Source organism: Ipomoea nil, unplaced genomic scaffold (genome assembly GCF_001879475.1).
Source record: "Ipomoea nil cultivar Tokyo-kokei standard unplaced genomic scaffold, Asagao_1.1 scaffold2494, whole genome shotgun sequence".
NCBI lineage: Eukaryota > Viridiplantae > Streptophyta > Magnoliopsida > Solanales > Convolvulaceae > Ipomoea > Ipomoea nil.
Genome location: NW_017618922.1, coordinates 752154 through 774615, shown reverse-complemented (window position 1 = coordinate 774615; position 22462 = coordinate 752154). Strand labels below are relative to the sequence as shown.

Sequence of the window (22462 nt, the reverse complement as noted above, 5' to 3'; positions counted from 1 at the left end):
ACTGTCTTTGGTGAAGCACACATTCCAGTTTTGATCGTAGAGTTGGTTAATGCTTATAAGATTGGCGTGTAGACCATTTACTAGCAACACCTTTTTCAGCTTTGGTAGTCCTGTGACATTTAAGATGCCAACTCCAGTAACCTTGCCTTTGACGCCATCACCAAAGGTTACTTCACCTTTGCTTTCTTTGATCTCATTCAAATATTTTGCATTTCCCGTCATATGACGCGAACATCCGCTATCAAAATACCATTTTTCTTCTCTACCTATACTTTTTGTATGCAAAGAAACATGACAAATATAGTCAGCTTTCTTAACCCAAATCTGTTTAGGAAAAGGTGTGATATACTTATGCTTAGGGGTGGAAATAGGCCGAGCCGAGCCGAGCTTTAGAAAATTAGGTCTGTGCCTGTTACGAAAATCTAAGGCCTAGGCCTAGGCCTGAGCCTGTATGTAGGCTTTTTGTTAGGCTCAAGCCTGAGCCTACAAATTAGCCTGGCCTGGCCTGAAGCCTTTTTAAAAGCCTGTTTAATATGTAGGTCATTAAAAAGACTTTAAAGTAAGTTCTGTTTTGAGCCTATTTAAAACCTATATATTAAGTTTTTTTTTTTTTTTTTTTTTTTAAAAAACTTTAATAAATATTTCTAAATAATTTAAGAAATATACTAGCTAATACAAAATTAATATATAACTACATAAGTATATCCCCACAATGAAAACATAATAGTATTAGAACATATATAAAATAAAATAAAACAAGTCACAACTTCAACATGCTTGTTAACTTGTTTATGAATGAATTCAATTGTATTATTGATTGTCATCCTATATAATCTCATAAATAGTTAACAATCAACTCACATAATTAAGTCGTGACACTTCATTAAATATTTAATAGCATGGTTGCAGTAGGCGCTGGGCGCTAGTCGGGCGCCCGGGCAGCACCTAGCGCCTAAGCGGCCTAATCGGCGCCTAGGCGGAATCTAGGCGGCGCTAGGCGGTCGCGAAAAAAACAGTAGCAGACTTGCAATTTGACAATTTTAATGAGGTTGTTTTCAACATTTTATCAAATAACACATCCAAATAAATGGCATAATTACAATTCATAGGTCATAACATCAAAAGAATATTCAAAAAAAAAAAACTCAAATGAAATACTCAAATACTTCAATCATCCAAAGATTGAAAGTATCAAACTAGTCTACGAGTGTATATATGTCATATTATATGTATATGTCATATAAATGGAAAAAATTAGCAAGGTCGAGTCGGTCGGGTTAACTCGACTAACTCGACAGAAATTGACAAGTTAACTCGGCGTAATCGGACGAGTTAGGCGCTAGGCGGCTGACTTAGGCGCTAGGCGGGCGCCTAGGCGGCCGGTCTCCTAGGCGGGAGCCTAGGGCGGAAATCGCCACGGCCTATGGGCACCTAGCGCCTAGGCGCCCATTACTCGGTGCCTAGGCGGGATTTTTACAACCCTGTTTAATAGTAAGAACAATTAAACAATAAGAACATTTATAATAGGATTAACAACAATGTTTATAGTTGGATCAGAATTTAGAATACGATTTTGAAGGTGGAGTGTTAGGGTTGATAATTATATATACTTGGAATTATATTGTAAATATAAAAATATATTAAATATAAAATAGAATATATACTAACTTAATATTACAAATAAATTATATATGTGTGTGTAAATAGGCTAGGCCTGAAGGTCGAGCTTGGTATAAATAGGCATGGCTTGTTTAGTTTAATAAGCTTCAAAATGAGTCCAAGCCTGACCTTTTTACTAAACAAGTCAGGCCTATGTAGGCCTTAAATAGGTCGGGCCTTAGGCCCCTACGAAGGGGACTGGCCTATCCCCACCCCTACTTATGCTTGTATTTTTTGGCCATTTGATCTTTGTAGAAATAGAAGCATTCAGGTCTGATGTGGCCTCGAATCCTGCAATAATGGCAAATAGGGTTATAAGACTTGTAGATACTTTTGTTTTGCCATACTTTACCATGGTTTTATCTCGCTGAACTTGACTCAGGAATATCTTCTTGATCTGGTCCAGAAGCTTTGACAAAGACGGTTTTGTCCTTGTTGTTGCCATCGGTGAAGCCTAGGCCAAATTTTGTAGATGATTGTCTTCTTGAATCGAGAATCTTGTCAAGAGTTGAAGTAGTGTCCAACATTTGGATTTGCTTTTTGAGGGTGTTCAGTTCCTGCTTCAGTGCATTTACCTCCAACTTCAGCTTCTCTTCTCGATCAAGAGTAATTTTAAGAGATAGATCTTTATCAGCTACCTAATTCTTATACACTTTTCTAGCATTATCTAATATTCCTACTTCACTAGACAATGAACGATTAGCTTTAAGTAAAACCTCCCATTTGGAGTACAAATTTTTATATTATACTTCGTAACAAAGAGTAGGTAAATCAAAATCTTTAGCTGAGGTGTATTCGCCTCCTTCTGAATTAGCGACATCTTCAGATTCTGAAAGAACTTCAGTTTTGGCGGGGAATGCAACAAAGTTACCAGATATTTCCTTTGCATAAGATCCAGCGGTTTTTGACTCAGGTTCATCGTCACTCTAGGTCACGGCAAACATGGACTTCTTTCTCCTTAGATATGTGGGACATTCAGCTTGGACGTGGCCATATCCTTCACATTCGTAACAACGAATACCTTTGCCATTTGATTTGTCTTTGGACTGGGTGGACTTGAGGCAGAAGGCTTGTAACTTGATGAGCTAGGTTTTGGACCATTTTTTGATGTGTTTGAGCTCGATCCGTTATGGTTTTGAAACTTGTTATTGCGTGAATTGTTCTTTTGAGACACCGGTAACAAACGTAATTTGACTTTCATGCATTGAAGAATAAATAGTGTCAAGTGCTTTATCATTTTATCCAGCGTTGGTTATTTTAGCTTCAGTCCATTCTGTTTCAGGCTTAGTCACTGGGGATCTTCTGGAGTTGCTCCAGCCTTGGTAGGATGAGTCAATCCTGTTATAATTGAACGCCACACACGTTCTCCTTGAGCCTTAAGATGGATTCTGGTGCGAGCTTTCCAATAGGCGTAGTTATCACTTGTCAACTGAGAATGAGACTTATATCTATCAATCCTGAAACACTTAACACACCGTGAAATTTAACAAAGCAAGAAAAGCAAGAAAAACACTAAAAACACTGAAAACTTGAGTTCAAGAAGCACGGAATAGCCAGATCGATAGACTAATAATTTAAGTTTCCAAGCTCTGATACCAATTGAAATTGAATCGTGAGTATTGAATGCAAGTGGATCCTACAATTTCTACTTAATTAATTTTAATTAGCAATTAACTTATCCTTTAATTAAACTTGTTTTAGTATATAAAGTAAACAAAATAAAAGACAGGTAAGAAAAGTAGAACCAGGAACACAACAATTGTTTACGCAGTTCGGAACTAAAACTCCTACGTCCCGGGGCAACTTACATAAGTCCAATCCACTAGATGCATGTTCACCAAGATTACAAGGGTTTGAATACAAAATACCTCAACCACTGCACATAAACCAACTTAATCTTCAAAACATCTATTGTTGGGAGAGGGTACGTGGTGCAAGCCACGATAATTCTTCAATCTTCACTTTGTCAATGACATTCATGTAGAACAATCCACCAATCTTCAATATGATTAATAAGACATATAATAGTAAGAATTCCCTTTCTGATTCTTGTACCTCAATTTCACCAATTAGTGCTCTCCATAAAACTATATTTAGAACTTCACATTCACGCCTTTATATAAGCCAAGAGGACCACCAGAAAAAGCTAAATATAAGCTGCCAACATTTCCTTTAAACCATGCAGTCCATTCGTTCAAAAAACAGCCAATGACTTTGCTCAATTCAATTGGAATTTGTTAGATAAATAAGCTTCGAAGCACTTGATTCTGTAGATGATTTACGAACCAACCAAGACTAAAAGAATAGACCAACTATATTCTATGTTTTGTCAAATTATAGCCAACATAATTGGGATATACATGTGTATCATTTATATGCTTACAGAAACTACATCATTTCATGTCTGTATGTATTACAAATATACTATACACGAACTGAAACAATACATTTTTTTTTCATTTTTGTTTTTTTTTTCTTTATTATTTGTATATATATGCTCTAAAATTTTATTTTGAATAGGCTAGGGGCATTTTGGTATTTAAATGATATTTTTTTATTCGATGGTCCAACCAAATACAAAAATATGATTCCTCATTTGATCTCATGTTTATTTTCCTTATAAACCAAACAGTACAATAGTATTTCTATTATATTCCATTCCGGTTGAAATTCTAAATTATATTTCTTTTATTTTTATTTTGAACCAAACGCCATGTAAAGAATTGCGTAGGAAAGGAATTCAAATTCTCATGTACCAAATAACATGTTAATGAGATAAATTAATTTAAGTATAAATAATAAATAATTAAATATGAATTTTAATGACAATTGAATGGTACAATTAAATCTAGATTTAATTAATTAATTAATTGAGATTCACGATGATTTTTTTCTTTTTGGAATTAGTTATTTACTTGGTATTTGTAGCGATTTTCTTTTATAGTTTTTGGAATTGTTTAGTTTAATGGTTTAACGTTAGCTAAATAGCCGATCTAAATAATTAATTTCATTTTAAAAGCATTACGAGATAGTTTCACACAATATTTACTCTAAATTTTTGGAACTAGACTTCTCTGTACATAGTAATTCTTAAGATATTTAGGGTGAATTTGGTTCACACTTGGGAATCGAAATCGGAATGAAAATAAAATATTTAGTAATGGTAATGAGTTTTGATGAAAATATTGTTGGGATTTAATTGAAACAATGTCAACAAGAACAGATGAAATAATAGTGGCTTAACGTGAAGACAACAAAGAAGGAAAGAAAGACTCTGTGTCGTGTTGCGAACAACATTTCCTTAAAAGCAAATTCCGGCGACCGGTGCAGGCTCAAGAGCTCGGATTGCTTTCGACAGGTAACACAAAGAAGCTGTGCAAACCTTGCACCAGGTTATATGCAGACAAACCTGACTGTTTTATAAGCTCAGACGTGTATGAAGAGACGAGAGAAGCTGAATATATGAAATGTAGTGCCTCCTTAATGAAGAATAAACAATGTTTATATAGTATTCCAGCTCAACTGTTTCCTCTTGGCCAGCCACGCAAATTGCAAAAATAATGGATCATGGATCTTGAACGATCCCATGAATGCCAACAAAATGAGAGAGCTGACCGAAAAAATAGGAATGGAAGAATAAGCCTTTTCTTTCTAAATTTCTTCCAACAATCTCCCACACATTTAAAAGAAAGGTTGAGATAGACAATGTCTGAGCAATACACATAGTTGATATTAATGTCAGTGATTTAATATCTTGAACTGACACGCAGTGACATCGAGTAATTTTCTTCTCGAGAGTGAAACAAGTCTTGAACTCATCGATTGGATAAATTTTGAACCCGAATACACATATCAACTTTAACACATGCAGGTTCTACAGAAGTCAAACTCTTTGACTTTTAAGTTTTTTGAATATCACTTTCTCAAGTCTAACATAGTCTACTGTTTTAAGGCTACAAAGTTGTTGGGCTATTTTATTTTCACAAGATTTATATGACTCTTTTCATGATTTTGTTTGACCACATAAGTGGTATCCGTCATGAATTCCTCACCTCACCGATTTTAAGCCAATCTCCCTTGACGTCTCAAGAATGGCATTTCGGTTTAGTCATTTGCGAGAGGATCTGCAACATTCATCTCGAATTTCACATATTCCATTGTGATTACTCCGGTCATAATCAACTGCCTTATAGACTCATGTCTGACTCTTATATGTCTTCGCTTTTTCATTATAGACACTATTCTTTGCAACACAAATGACAGTTTGTTAAATCACAATGTATATGTAGTGAATGTGTTGGACACCCCTACAATTGCACGTTTCTCAACATATTTCTTATCCACTTAGTTTCTTAAAATGCCCCCATTATCTTTCATCAAAGGTGGTTAGCCCCTTTTCACTCAAGTCAATGATTTCGTTAGGTCTACTACCTCAAAATAGACCACCTGATTGTGGTAATTTAGGCAAACAAATAATACCCGGAGTATTCGGGTAATCGATCCATAGGGAAGTAGGGTACTAAGCACTAGCTACTTGGTTACTCATATGGAACTAATCTAAACGAAACTTGAAGATTTGATAATTGTAGAAAATAAAAGACAGAATAAACTAATTAACAAGGTGTTGTAAGCAATAGAGTAAAGCAGGATTCTTGGGATCACAATGTTTAATCGCCTAGTGCCAATCAAAATTGTAATTATTTAGTTTGGAATTAAGACTGGTGTGAGAATGCAAAGTGGAATTGAATTACTCTCATAATCTCTACCCCTAGTGAAGTTCCACTCTCGTGGCTTAAACACTCAATAAGAACAAAGGACAACATTCATTAATTCTCAATTACTACCATCTCTCGATGTGCAACAATCTAGAATAAATTCCCAACTAATTTGCCCTTTCTCAAGGTGCAACGGTCAAGTGCAATCGTGTGTGCCCTAATTTATGCCTAACTCTCGTTATGACATGAACATGGCTATGTAGCAAGTAATTTAGGCCTTTAATTACTAGTAACAACAGATTAAAACAAGATTGCAACACAAATCATAAAACCAAACGTAAATATATTAAAGAATTAACGAACTAGGCACATAGATTCATAAACAAATTCACCCAAAAATCCCTAAGGGTTTTTAGCCACTCATGGTCATAATAGCAATCAATACAATCTTGAAAGATAAACAAAAAACAATAGGAATAAGAGAAAGAGGAAAAGAATTCTCCCGAATCTTCCTAGCCAATTCTCTACTCCAAAGCCAATTTTCAATCTTGAAGTTGGTCCTCTTGGTTATTGCTCCTTTTTGCCTTCCAAAACCAAAATCTGGAAAAAAAAAAAAAAAAAAAAAAACCCTAGGGTTGATGGAAGATGATCCTTTTATAGTGGGAACCCCATGGAATTATTTTAGGAAAGTTTCAGACTTCCAAATATTTCAGCAATTCACACTCTCGACGCGTCGAGCCTCTGTTCTGGGCGCGGTCTTGATCTTCGGGGCATTCTCGACGCGTCGAGCCTTCGGTCCGACTCAACTTTGGTTACGGGATGATCTCGACGCGTCAAGCAAAGGGCTCGACGCGTCGAGGCTGTGATACCTCAACTTCCTCCTCTTTTTGACCCATTCGTGCTTGGAAATCTCCCCTTGCTTTTGCACTTAACCTGTAATGGTTTAAAAACACTACCAAACACCGTAAAACATTCAAAACAAGTGTAAAGTCATATCCTAATGAGAAAACAAGTATTAAATAAGCAAAATTAAAGGACTTAGGCTGCTGAGATGATTCAAAATAACAATAAAAACATGCACAAATGTGATTACATCACCACCCCAACTGGGTATTACTCAAGTATTAAGCGGTGAACTCATTAGGTCCGTTTCAACAGAACCACCCTTCTCATATGGTTATGAATTCATTAAGAGCTGTAGCTCAACCTCACAAGTACACACATTATAGGAATGACCAATTAATGTACTGCTTTGTGACTCTTTCCATGGCTTCGTTTGACCACAAAAGTGGGATCCACTACAAATTCATCACCTCTTACACTTTTAGTCATTTCATCAATGATTCAACGACTAATCTCATCATTTGTCTTCTTTATTAAAGCAATTTGATCCTCTCGATCACACATACATAAACTTTGACGAGTGCTTTACTTACTCACAAATGATTTCCTTTGAAATTTTCATGCTTAACAAGAAACACTCTCGTTCACCATTATTCTCGGTACCATAGAGAGCCTTATAGGAAATAAATATAAGGAGTTAATTACCCTCACAATGCAACACTTAGAATTTTTTTTTTCTAAAAATACTTGATCTCTTACTATACCCAAATTAGTCTTTTGGTGCCCAACATTGGCTCCTTAGTAGACTAAGCTATGCAAATAGTATAGAAGAAAGATGACTCTTCAATTTCATGCTACAAATAAGTCGCAACTAAAGCCTTTGATTATTATATCTTTATACAAATAATTTCAGTACATGATTCAAATCTTTAAAAATCACACCTACAAAATCTCCTCAAAATCCTACCACTATTGAGGATGCCCTTAATGGTGTATGTTCCTGGATTAGATTTCGTAGGCAAAAAACGTATTTATCAATACATCTTTTCCTATTCATTTATTGATAAAGAGTAATGATCTATTGTTATGCTCAAGGTGCCTATTCAATTCTCGATATCATCTTTGCATTAATATATATATATATATATATATATATATATATATATATATATATATATATATATATATATATATATATATATATATAGGCATAGTAGTTGCGAGATTAGGTCCATGAATTTCACATAGGTCTTAGATTGCGGGAAGGAAATGGACCCAGATTCGAATTCTGATCCCATTCAGTCGAAGACGAAAAGAAGAAGTAGCCGATTAAGTTTGACCACTCAGATAATAAATTTATCACTTGATATTTTTAATGAGGTGTATTCTTTGACAGGAAAATGCAAGGGATTGGGCTGTTAGTCGAAGTAGGTTCTGGGGAACTCCACGTTCTGTATGGATCAGTGAGAATGGCAAGGAGATTGTTGTTATGGATTCCATTGATAAACAGGATTGGGTTCTTGAATTTCGCATAGGTGTTAGATGCATCGCAGTCGCGGGCGATCAATGACGACACAAGGAAAACTGCAGCTGGCCATGGTGGAGAAACCGTACATGGCGGAGGCGAGGCAACAGGCGAAGAAGAGGCATATTGAGTTATGGGAGCAAGGATTTGGGTGTTTCAATTACTTGCACAGGGTGGTGGTCGAAGATGGTGACAACTCAATGAGCGTTTGGATAGCAACAGCGCCTCTGCTGGTTGGAAGTAGTATAAATAATGGCTACATTATGTAGGGTTTTTTTTTTTTTTTTTTTTTTTTTTTTATTTTAATCCTTATGCAGGGTTTTGTATTTTCTTATTTCCTTTATTTTGTATATTTCTTTTTCTAAAGTAATTTCTTTTTCATTAGAATTTCAAGAGATTCAAAGAAAAGTTATTTGTCTTCTAATATAAATGAGTTGTTTAGAATTTTAATATTTCAAATATTTAATCCGTTCATCCTATCATACTAACTACACACCTTTATATATATATATATTTTTTATATTTTAACAATTACACTTGAAAATTTATTTTGGCGTATGAGATTAATTATATTCTTTTCATGTAATTCTTTTAATTACAAATCATTCCACATGCATCGCACGGGTATCAAACTAGTACCATATAATATAACGTAACGTGTATCTACAAAAATGAGCGGGAAAGATATTGATAGCATTTCTAATTTGCTATTATTATTATATAGATAGATATAGATGTTATTAGTATTGATTTTTATATAAGAAAAATGAGTTAATTCCATTTTTGGTCTTAGATTTATAGATGGCAGTCCACTTTTAGTCCCTTTTTATTAAAACATCCATATTTGGTCCTAGTATTATTGTGGCATGACCATTTTTGGTCAATCGTTATACCGTGCACCAGGGCGCACATAGCAAAGTGCGCCCCGCGCCTCCCAAAACGATGTTGTTTTGTTAAGTTGTGTGGAGAATTAACGCGACGAAAATGTATGCTTATTCTGTTATAAAATTATGTGTTTTCAGGTATAAAACTATGTGTTTTCAGGTATACAATTCTGTACATTCGAAATAGGGGATTTTTATCCTTTAAAAAAGATTATGTGTTTTCAGGTTTAAAATTATGTGTTTTCATGTATAAAATTCTGTGTTTTCTACGAGTATTATATAATTCTGTACATTCGAAACATGAGGATTTTCAGTTATAAAAATTCTGTGTTTTCAGGTATAAAATTCTGTGTTTTCAAGTATAAAATTCTGTGTTTTCTATTATACAATTATGTACATTCGAAACATGAATTTTTTTTCTTTTAAGGAGTTAACAGCAGACACGCGAAAAAAGTACAAAACGACGTCGTTTTGGGCCAGGGCGCACAATGCATTGTGCGCCCTGGTGCACGGTATAATTTGCCATTTTTGGTCCTCTGTCAACAAAACCATTGAAATTTTGTTAAATACAGAAGCATTTCGGTCTTCATTTACGAATTTTTCCAAATAAATAAACATAAAAATATAGGAAGGTCAACTCACTTTATAGAAAAATGATCGAAACATATTTGTATTTAACGATATTTCAACAATTTTATTGAGGGAGGACCAAAAATGGTCATGCCACAATAATACTAAGACTAAATGTGGATGTTTTAATAAAAAGAGACTAAAAGTGGATTGAAACCTATAAATCTAGGAGAAAAATGGAATTAACTCTATGAAAAATTCAAATGTGTGATTGAAATTCATTACTAATAATACTCAATTTATACACCAAGTCAAAAAGTATATATGATTGTACCAGATATAAATGATATCGATATTGATCAATATTGTAAACCTTCCTTTTATATAATTCTTAGATTCACACTAATATATTTGCATTCAAGAGATTCTACAACATCAATGATAAAGTACAAATAAGCCACTGAACTATTTGGGAAACAGTAATTAAGTCATCGAACTCAAATAACCCCTAAATAAGCCATTGAATCCGGAAAAAGAGCAAATAAGCCATTGAACTCAGAAAAAGAGCAATTAACATTTTTAACAGGTTAACTCTAAGTTTTTGTTGACTAGATTGCCAAATGTTTATTTTATTTACGTTAGGGGGAAAAAGTGTCATTTTCCCTTTCTTTTATTATAATCCACCTACATAGTAATATAATTTAAAGTAATTATAATTAAAATAGTTTTGTCTTGTCGAGATTAGATTGATTGATTAATTTTATTTATTATTATTTTTCACTGGATCTTCTGTTTAAAAAATAATAAATAAATAAATTAAATCTAGACAAGACAAAACTATTTTGATTATAATTATTTTAAAATATATTACTATGTAGGTGGATTATAATTAAAAAAAATGTAAATAAAATAAATATTTGGCAATCCAGTCAGCAAAAACCTAGAGTTAACTTGTTAAAAATGTTAATTGCTCTTTTTTTTCCAGGTTCAATGACTTATTTAGGGGTTATTTGAGTTTGATGGCTTAATTAATATTTCCCAAATAGTTTAGTGACTTATTTGTACTTTATCCCATGGTTAAAAGTCGATTGTTAAAAAAATAAAAAGTGATACAGCCATTTTCTATTTTAGCAATTCATATTTTTGTGAAAGAATTTATAAACTTAAATTAATTGTCATAATAATTAGGCACAAGTATTGTTGTTACTTTTGGTTTCATGAGTTTGGTATCATTCTCACTATTTGTGTACAACTATGAATGTTGTATGTATTTTTGTCCAAAAAAAAATAAAAAATGAATGTTGTATGTATGAGTGCTTGACTTGAATTTTTATCTTGCAATCCTTTCGATAAAAAATCTAATGAAATTTCACTGAATTTTATCATATGAATTGCGAGCGGATAAAATTCATGGACAACAATATACATTTCGATCTTGACATGTCTTATAGAAAAGTAAGACTTCAGTGGCATCTTTGCAAACAAGCGGTTGTGCTATTTTGGTTTAAGAAAATGGAAAAGAACTTGTTATTGACTTTGTTCATGAATGATTTACAAATGATTGTTATTGGGAAGTATATAGAGGCTCCATATACTCGTGGAACATTTTGACTTTAAATGGTCATTTATGTCTATAAACTTTAGTCATTCATAAGTAATATGAAATTTCACTTATTTTCTCACTCAAAACGACAAGAATTGAAAAAAATATTGAGGTCTTCGAGCATTTATATTGGTAATTTTTATAATTATACACAAATAATAAGAAAATCATCCAATTACTAAAGGCTCTATTTGGTATATATAACTTATAATTTCGCTTAAAAGCTAGTAGCTACTAGTTTATTTTGAAACGTTATTTAAAATAAATTATAAGCTGTAAAATAAGTCCTATAAAAAATGGCCTAAGATAACAAAAAACTTTAGGCCAAGTCTATATTATTGAATTATTATTTTTTTGAGCTTAGGTGACTTGTAAGTACAAAAGGTTGCTTTTTGTATTTTTTTTTTGTTTTTATTTATTATTGTATCATTATTTTATTATTATATAATAATAATAATGTGATATAAAAGTGATTATCGCTTTTGCTAGTGAGAACGCAGGTAGAGAAATTTATAAAGGAATTATAAAAAATTTAATATGTGAAAGTTTGACTCGTGACTCAATAGAGAGTATTAAGAGATTTTTTTTTTTTTTTTTAAAAAAAAAACAAGCTTAATAATGTGTTTAGACAAATCGGTTTCAAATCTAAAATTAAAGAAAAATATTATGTGTACTACTATTTTCTATTCAGAATTTTATTCCCACACATAAAATCTTGATGTAAATATTTATATTAAAATTTACATTAAAAAAAGTAATTTATAATGTCTGTCACGTCAAAGAATAAAATTTAAGAAGTAAGATTTGAAATTCCAAGAATATAATTCCTAAAAAGGCGACTGAAATTGGAAGTGACACCTTCCCTTATCCTAAAAAAAAAAATAAAAAATTATAAAGGAATTATTAAAAAAAAATTAATATGTGAATGTTTTACTCGTTAAAGAGTATTACAGAGATTAAAAAAAAAAACAAGCTTAATAATGTGTTTAGATAAGAGTAATTGTACATGGACTCTTAAATTTTACTTTATTTTTTATTTGTATTTGTGTACACATTTGATTGGAGTAAGAAAAAAAGAACCAAAAAAGCTAGTGAAATTAGAAGTGACACCTTTCCCTATCCTAAAAAAAAAATATATTTCCCGTACATTATCACATCTTTCTATCCATTTACGATTTCTGCTCACGTGGCCCAATAGCAAGCCGCTTGCCCGTGATGCTGTGCAACTCTCTTTCAAGAATCTCTTGCTAACTAAACCCACACTATATATACTTATATAGTCAACCAAACAGTCCTTTCTTCTTCTCAAATTTCCCTCTCCAAAACCAAAAGACTCCTCGCTCCCCCTCCATTCATTAACGCCACATGCACTCCAATTTTCAAAGATTTCTCATTTTCAGTAACCCACCGTCCTAATTGCTATATTTTCTTGAGAATTCTTTTTGTTTTCTTTCTTTCTGTGTTTTGGTCAAAAGTTGCAGGACCAGCAGTAGTGGCTAGTGGCACTACCATTACCATTAGTTGCTTGAACTACCTCAAAAAGCCACCACCTAAAGGCTAAAACAAAGATTGAGAGACTTGCCTGACTTTTTTGGATTCTTATAGTCCTCTGCCTTTCTGGGTCTTCTTCACCCTTCATTCTGCATTCACATTTCACAAAATGGCTCTTTGTACATGTGCGCTTCCAGGGGATTTGAGCAGGCTTGTGGGTTCAGATCTTCAAAAGCCAAGACCTTTCAGCTCTCAGTGGTTCCATGGTTCAGATCTGCATCTTCACTTTCAACAGAAGCCCAGTCAGGTTAGAGATTCTGTTTAATCCTTGAATGGTCAGATGTAGTCATTCAGGGTTTTCTAGCATTTTTTTTTTTTCATTTTGGGCATAAATATATGTGCCCATGAATGCATATTATAACATAATATGGCTATCTATTAGTCTGGTGCTTGTCAAATACCTGAGCTGAGCTGTATTTGGCTATGAATTCCTGATTGTTCTGCTTTATAGATCAACTACAAGAAAAGATCAAGTGGGGTTCAGGCATCACTAGCAGATAAAGATGAGTACTACTCACAGAGACCACCAACTCCTCTTTTGGACACTATAAACTATCCAATTCACATGAAGAATCTGTCTGTAAAGGTAGGGAGTTATGTAAAGAAATTATCAAAGTCAGTTCTCTATCTATTATCTAAAAGTTTGATTTTAAACTGCTGTGTTGCATATTCATGTGTATGAAGTTATGAACTCTAATATGAATTTTAAATAATAGGAACTGAATCAACTTGCAAACGAGCTCCGCTCTGATGTAATATTCAATGTTTCAAAGACTGGGGGTCACCTTGGCTCCAGTCTTGGTGTCGTTGAGCTGACAGTGGCCCTTCATTATGTCTTCAATGCACCACAAGATAAGATACTATGGGATGTTGGTCATCAGGTAATGGTTGGTTTCACATTCTAGTTCAGCAACATTATGTTCATTGTCTTTAGTATGTATGGGTTGTGAACGGTGATGTGTTGAATTCTGCAGTCCTACCCTCATAAAATTTTGACGGGTAGAAGGGAGAAGATGCCAACAATTAGACAGACGAATGGGCTGGCAGGCTTTACTAAGCGTTCAGAGAGCGAGTACGATTGTTTTGGGACTGGTCACAGTTCAACCACCATCTCTGCAGGCTTAGGTTGTCTTTCTTTTACTTCCTTCCACATCTAATTTATGAATTGAGATGATCTGACATACATGCATCTGAAATCTATTTGTTCAAGCTAGCTTTCCTCTTCTGTCATGGTTCATAGTCTTGTTAATAACCCTATCTTCTTTAGTTCAGAGCCATGCATGCTCTTTTCTGAAGTTTAATATCATGGCTGACAGGAATGGCTGTGGGAAGAGACCTGAAAGGAAGGAAAAACAATGTTATTGCTGTTATAGGTGATGGTGCCATGACAGCAGGTCAGGCTTATGAAGCAATGAACAATGCGGGTTACCTGGATTCTGACATGATTGTTATACTTAATGACAACAAACAAGTCTCTTTACCAACTGCTACTCTAGACGGGCCAATTCCTCCTGTAGGAGCTCTCAGTAGCGCTTTGAGTCGGTTACAGTCCAACCGGCCTCTTAGAGAACTGAGAGAAGTTGCTAAGGTTAGAGCATGACTAAAAAATGTTCCAGGGAGAGAATAAGATATTGAAGAATTTGAGATTGATGAAAGTTTGTTATTGAAATTTCTGTAGGGAGTTACAAAGCAGATTGGTGGACCGATGCATGAGCTTGCAGCAAAAGTTGATGAATATGCTCGCGGGATGATCAGTGGCTCTGGATCAACACTGTTTGAAGAGCTTGGACTTTATTATATTGGTCCTGTTGATGGCCATAACATTGATGATCTTGTATCTATTCTGCAAGAAGTCAAGAGCACAAAGACTACTGGTCCAGTTCTAATCCATGTTGTTACTGAGAAGGGGAGAGGCTATCCTTATGCTGAAAAAGCAGCAGACAAATACCATGGTAATCAATCAATCAATCAGTTCATTTCCAAACTTATGCATAATCCCTCACTTGAAAATTTGAACCTATGAATATCTTAGTCCATTGCTTCATCATCTACCATCATTTTCTTGCTACTTGTTGCCTCATGTGTTATACTACTTTCAGGAGTGACCAAATTTGATCCTGCAACTGGAAAACAATTCAAAGCCAGTGCCAAAACCCAGTCTTATACAACATACTTTGCAGAGGCTTTGATTGCAGAAGCAGAGGCAGATAAAGACATAGTTGCAATCCACGCTGCCATGGGGGGTGGGACAGGCTTGAACCTTTTCCAACGCCGCTTCCCATCACGCTGCTTTGATGTTGGGATAGCAGAACAACATGGAGTAACTTTTGCTGCTGGGTTGGCCTGTGAAGGCCTTAAGCCTTTCTGTGCAATATATTCATCTTTCATGCAAAGAGCTTATGACCAGGCAAGTCGCCATATCCAGCTTCTTTCTAAACTAAGCTTCTGAAGTTACTTACCAACTATCTTATATCAAATTTTACAAACTTGAAGAACTTTTGGAGTACTTGGGTTATATCCAGGTAGTGCATGATGTGGATTTACAGAAGCTGCCTGTAAGGTTTGCAATGGACAGGGCAGGTCTGGTTGGATCTGACGGTCCCACACATTGTGGGGCTTTTGATGTTACCTTCATGGCATGTCTTCCAAACATGGTAGTGATGGCTCCTTCTGATGAGGCTGAGCTATTTCATATGGTAGCAACTGCTGCCGCCATAGATGACAGACCAAGCTGTTTGCGGTACCCAAGAGGGAATGGGGTTGGTGTTGTGCTGCCGCCTGGCAACAAAGGCACCCCTCTCGAGGTAAGTTCAACTTCCACCTGCCTCATAAAAGCAAAAGGAATTCTTAAATAAGTTCATCCAACTGAATATTTCTTTCAGGTTGGTAGAGGCCGGATATTGATGGAAGGAGAGAGAGTGGCTCTTGTGGGATATGGAACAGCAGTGCAGAGCTGCTTATCTGCAGCTGCTTTATTGGAAACTCGTGGTTTACGAGTAACTGTTGCAGATGCAAGGTTTTGCAAGCCTTTGGACCATGCTCTTATACGCAGCTTGGCAAAGTCACACGAGGTGATGATCACTGTGGAAGAAGGATCAATAGGGGGCTTTGGATCTCATGTTGCTCAGTTTATGGCTCTAGATGGTCTCCTTGATGGAAATTTAAAGGTAAGGCTAAACAACATATTAATTACCTGCAACTATTAAAAAAAAACTTCACCATTATGCACAGGAAGGATCAAGATCAATGTCTTTAAATCTCACTCAGAGTCAAAGCACACTAACTGTTGAATATTTCTAAAATGTCGATAGTACCTGATACAACCATGTAGGAAATGCCTACTTGTACCGAGTACTATTAATACCAGTACTTGATGTATGCCTACATGAGTGTAGCTGATATTATCAATACCACACAGAAAACCTGTGTCAATAAAACCCATATATGATTGATAGGAGTACTTAATAAGTTCTTGTTTAAGGCCTTACATGAAACTTACAAATGCTGTATTGTAACTTGTGCAGTGGAGGCCCCTGGTTCTTCCAGATCGTTATATTGATCATGGAGCTCCTGCTGACCAATTGGCAGAAGCTGGTCTCACGCCATCCCATATCGCTGCAACAGTATTTAACATTCTGGGAAAAGCAAGAGAGGCTCTAGAGATCATGACATAGCGGTAAACTCACTGTAATGTTGTGCGTAATAACTTCACTAATGTAAAAAGGCAGATATATGTATAACATTATCAATGTTTTGATCACCAAATTAATTTGGGTGCTCTTGCCAGATTAATTTGTCTGCTGTTACCTTGAACTCAAATTGTTCAATTATCAGTTTGGGAAGTAAGAGGAGAAAAGTGAGTGTTGAAATTGAGGGTTTGAAAGGCCGGGTGGGTGGAGACTTACAATCACTTGCCAGTTAGGCGGAAGCAAAATATGTGAGAAACCAAAAAAAAAAAGAATAGAAAGAATATATTATAATGAAAGATTACAATAGATTCTCTCTCTCGGTGTACTCTATGTTACTATGTATCTTAAACTTAGGAACACGGGGACTAAATCAACCCCTAATAGGAATAGGAAACTAAGCCCACTCCTCCTAGGAGTTTCCTAATATTCAACAAAGGTTTCCTAATATTCAACACTAAGTGGAGAAATAACTATGCCCATATTTGTATGAATTGAGTTTCTCTAAGACAATTCTCTTGGAAGTTCAAAGTCAGCAATTTTCATCATCATCATGTCATTGGTCAAAAGAAAATTCTCTCAATGCAGAAAGAAAGGCAATAACTTATAGTTTTTCAGTTTAGAAAACAAGACTGAACTGCATCTAATGCATAAAAATTTAAACAAATATAATACTGGGTTTCGAATCCTGATGAAGATATCCATTTCTATGTGAATGTGCAAGTACTCACACTCTCACAGCAACTTAGACAACAAACCCCTTAAGTCTTTCTCTGAGAAAGGTCTTTGCCATTCTTTCATGGTTTGATGAAGAAGAAGAATAGCTCATCCTTCTCCCTGACAGCCTCCTTCAACTTGATATTAGGATGACTTAGTTTTACAAAGGGACCGCACAAAAGAAGACAACAGAAATTAACTATCACATCACTTACAAACAAATCACTCTGTTATTACAAAGTACTAATTTGACTACCAACATCAAGAAATCAGTGCATTTCAAATGAAAGCAACAGCACACACCTTTAGTCTTATGCAGACTTCCCAGTAATACAAAATTTCCCTTCATTTTCTTGACTGCAACCTAAATTTAAGTACTTGCATTTGATAGTAACAAGTTCTGCAAAGGATGGAAATCTATATCAAATATGGAGTAATACTCATTGATCAAGTGCAAACACTGATGAAACTAGGCATAATAAATTTTTAAAAGTTAAATAAAAACAACATTTTCCCATTTAGAAATGAAACAAGTGAATCTATAGAAAGAGAGAGAGAGAGAGAGAGAGAGAGAGAGAGAGAATAATTGAAAATAAAAAGATGGACTCTGATCTCAAAATTAATTGCTCCTAAGATTTTGCAGGACATTTTTCTTAAATCACCTGATGTCATCACCAGTGGACATACACGGGGAAAAATGCATAATTGAACAAATACAGAAGTATTATTACACTACCACATTTCCATCCCAGTTTTCATGTAAATAGCTTTATATTTGTATCTCAAGCTGGAGCATAGATTTTGAGCCCTTTCGTAAATAGATCCACTAATTGATCTCTAGTTTGTACATGTGATGTAGAAATCAATCACAGCTAAATCTTTTCACATACTAAACAACAATCTACCTAATATGTTTGTTATTTCATGGAAAACTAGATTGTTGAGAATAACTAAATATGAATGACTGCCTTATTGTCACACCATAGGCTTAGTAGTACACATGTCTAAATGTCAATCTCTGTCGGTAAGTTGTGTATCCATACCAAATTACCAATTCACAAGTTGTTTGGGTCATCGCATGATATTCGGATTTCAAACTGGACCTTCCAATCACATTCTGCTTGTTGCTCTTCCACGAGGCTAAGTTTCCTACCACAAGCACAGAATACCCCATGGTCAATCTCTTGTCACTCAAAAAACCAGCCTAGTCAACTTCAGAAAATGCTTCAATTCTAGTGTCAATGAGTCAAAAATCAAAAACAAAAAGGAGAGTAAAAGAAAAATTAAGCAAAATTGAATTGAAATACTGGACAGATTGCAATTCAAATTAAAAAATCATGGCGACAAAATAAAATTCCCTAGGCAATGTAATTCAAATTTCAAAGATAAGCTTGAGAATTCATTGATACAGAGAGATTAAATGAGTTGGAACTCACCGGTTGATGTAGAGAAACCACGAGGATCCATAGAGAGAGGAAACTAAATATTGTGATCAATAATGCAACAGCCTTGAATGGACAAACTAGATGATTGGCCTCTCTGAGAGATGAATTTTGTGAGTCAAATTTAGAAGATCAAAGCACTTGGATGGTTCATCCCCCTTTAACAAAAACTCAATGTGTGAAGAGATTGCAGTTTCATCATCAATAACATCTCTTAAAAGGATAGAGACCAGCCATTTAGCTTCTTTAAATTTCCCATCATTTCTAAGACCAAGAATTACAGAACTACATGATGCAAAGGATGGAATCCAACCATTGTTAATCATCAATTTTACCCAATGAAGGCAATAATCATAAGTTTGATATCTGCAAAAGTACTCCATGATACATGAACTTATGGCTTTGTCAAGTGTATAACCACTCTTCACTATCTCTTGTACAAGATCCTCTGCTTCAGCTATCCTTCCAACTTTACACAGCCCTAAAATTAAGAAGTTGTACACACCCAATGTACTGCCCCCACATTGCTTGATCTTATCTCGAAGATGGGCAACATGGGAGGCATCCATCTGTCTAAAAACAGAGTCCGCAAAGAAATGAACACCACCTTTTGTGGTTATCCAAGAATCAGAGTCTAATTCATTAGAAGGCAATATTAAATCCAATCCACTCATACTTGAGAAAACAATTTGTGAAAGTAATGCAAAATATATGCGAGTATTAGGCTCACACCCATTCTGGACCATGGTGCTTACAATAGCAAGAGCACGCTCCAAACTGCCACCTTTCACATGTGACTTAACCAAGATACTATACGTGATATCATTTGGAAACACACCAAAATCAGGCATTTTAAACAAGAAGTCCTCTGCCTCTTCAATTCTACCACTATGACAGAGACCATATATCACTGCAGTGTAAGTGTATACATTCGGTTGACATCCATCCTGCTTCATAACATCTATGATTTTCAGAGAAGAGCTAATATTACCTGCTCGGCAGAGTGCACTCACTAATATTGTGTAAGTCACTACAGAGGGTATAAAACCATACTTTAGCATTTTTGCAAAAATAGAATTACCTTCAGCCAACTTAACTTGTTTGATGAGAGCATCAAGAAATAAATTGAAGGGATGTGGACTAATCAAAAACCTGGTGTTTATCATTCTGTCAAAAATTATAAAGCTATCTCTAATTTTTCCAGCCCTACAATAACCATTAATAAGAGCAGTTAGTGTTACTTCATCAGGTGCTATTCCCTTCTTGAGCATCAAACCAAAGAAACCAGATGCTTGCTCCAGTTTTCCATCTTTGCATAGCTCATCAATCAACATAGTATAAGTGAAACCATCAGGTTCAATGCCTGCAAGCTTCATGGATTGTAGAATCCTGAAAGCTGCAGACAGCTGGCTTGCCTTGCAGAAGCCATCCATCAATATATTGTAGGTTACCTCATTAGGCCACAGTCCATTACTGATTATCTTCTCCAATAGTTCCATTGCTTTATAAGGTCTGTTTACTTTACATAATCCTTCTATTAGCTCATTATATGTACGGATATTTGGTTTGCATTTCCCTCTTTCCATCACACCAAGTAGCTCAAAGGCAGACACCACCCTTCCCTCTTTACAATAACCGTTAATTAATGTGTTGTAAGTTACTATACTAGGAAACAACCCATCCTTTATCATCGTTCTGAACAAACCATTGGCCCCCTCAATCTTTCCCTCATCACATAATCTATCTATCAACACTGTGTATGTGTGAACATTTGGCTTGCAACCTTTCTTTATCATCTCATCAAGCAAACAGAATGCCTTACTAGTCAATCCCCTATCACAAATAGCTTTCATGAGTACAGTATAAGTGCGTGTGCTAGGTTCACAACCCTTCTCATTCATCTGCTCCTTTAGTTGAAAGGCGTCCTCTATCCTACCAACTTCACATAGACCATGAATTAATACTGAATATGTAACACTGTTAGCCTTACAACCGTCCTCTTTGGACATTGTCTCAAACACTTTGCATGCGTCAACAACATCACCTACCTTGCAATAACCCAAGACCAAAGATGTACAGATATGAACATTTAACATAAATCCAAGTTTCAAAACCCTGGAACAGAACATTTCAGCAGATTTTATGAACCCAATTTTACACAGAGCATTTACTACAGCAGTGTAATCAATAAGCGAAAGAACAAACCCATCTCCCACCATTCTCTCATACAGTTGAAACGCAGATACACCCATGTTTAGCTTCGCTAAACGCATCAAAAGCACACTATAACAAGAATAGTTGAGCCTAAATCCTGCCTTTCTCATGCTTTCAAGTGTGCGCATTAACTTCAAGGTCTCAGTTTCAGATACACAGCATTCCGTAATTAACAAAATCAGGACTCTATGCACAATTTGAATTGAATTACTAGTTACCAACGAACTTAACATCTCTATTTTGCTATCAAATTCATAGCAATACGTGGAGTACCTACACACCCACTTGAAGAACCGAAGGCCTAGGCGAACATCTTTGCTCTGAAGCGCCAAAACTTTGGAAGCGGATTCTGGGTTCATGTGAGAAACCAGTGATTTCAAGCCATTGTCGTCCTCCCAATTGGGCTTTTTGATCGAGGAGGATACTCGATAAATGATGTCAACCGAGTGAGGCATAGTTTTTTGCATCCGTGCGGATGGGAGAGGGGCCGAGGAAAGTGAAGAGAGAGGTCGCAGCACGGGGAGGGATGTTCCATGGCAAAGGGCATAAAGTTTCTTACTGAAACTTAACATGCATTTGAGTGGCTTTGGGTGACAGAGATGGGGAACGGCGAGCTAACCTCGCAAGTGGCAGTCCAGATAGCTGTGAATGTGGGTGGGGTAACCCGTTTACCAAGCTGATTTTGGGACAAGAAAGATCGTCTGGTCTGCGTATTTGTAGTTTGAGCTTGCCTCTGCCATTTGCACGCACTTAGACCATCTACATCAATATTTTATTCACAGTTTTTGGAACAATATAGCTCAATCGTTATGATGTGCATCCATGCATGGTGCATACGGATGCCAAAACGACGTCGTTTTATTAAAAAACGCGCGTCTCTCCTTTAAAAAAATTCAGGTTCGATTCCCAGCAACAACATTATATTGTTCATTCATTTTGGAATTTTAGTTCATAGATTATGGAATTATAGTTCATTGATTATGGAATTATAGTTCATCGATTATGGAATTGTAGTTCATCGATTATGAAATTTTAGTTTATAGATTATGAAAT

At 35.3% G+C, this 22462-nt stretch overlaps 2 protein-coding genes across 5 annotated transcripts; one reads left to right on the top strand and one right to left on the bottom strand.

Moving 5' to 3' along the window:
* Positions 1 to 13459: 13459 nt before the first annotated feature.
* On the top strand, positions 13460 to 17169 carry LOC109153531 (probable 1-deoxy-D-xylulose-5-phosphate synthase, chloroplastic). Its single transcript, XM_019301392.1, has 10 exons — positions 13460 to 13597; positions 13802 to 13936; positions 14067 to 14231; positions 14325 to 14475; positions 14667 to 14938; positions 15029 to 15302; positions 15450 to 15757; positions 15873 to 16154; positions 16233 to 16517; positions 16875 to 17169. The coding sequence occupies exons 1-10, from the start codon at positions 13460 to 13462 to the stop codon at positions 17022 to 17024; spliced, it is 2160 nt and encodes a 719-aa protein (XP_019156937.1). The 3' UTR covers positions 17025 to 17169.
* A 599-nt stretch (positions 17170 to 17768) lies between these two features.
* Positions 17769 to 22177, bottom strand: LOC109153530 (pentatricopeptide repeat-containing protein At3g07290, mitochondrial). Of its 4 annotated transcripts, XM_019301389.1 has the most exons (4): positions 22074 to 22177; positions 19190 to 22028; positions 18805 to 18902; positions 17770 to 18153 (listed from the first exon to the last, which is right to left on the bottom strand). In XM_019301389.1, the coding sequence occupies exon 2, from the start codon at positions 21979 to 21981 to the stop codon at positions 19276 to 19278; it is 2706 nt and encodes a 901-aa protein (XP_019156934.1). In that variant the 5' UTR covers positions 21982 to 22028; positions 22074 to 22177; the 3' UTR covers positions 17770 to 18153; positions 18805 to 18902; positions 19190 to 19275. The 4 variants fall into 4 exon arrangements, with proteins under 4 accessions (XP_019156933.1, XP_019156935.1, XP_019156934.1 ...); XM_019301388.1 differs by having other exon boundaries at positions 17769 to 18153; positions 18797 to 18902; positions 19190 to 22177; XM_019301390.1 differs by lacking the exon at positions 18805 to 18902 and having other exon boundaries at positions 17769 to 18153; positions 19190 to 22177.
* Between the last annotated feature and the right edge of the window lie 285 nt (positions 22178 to 22462).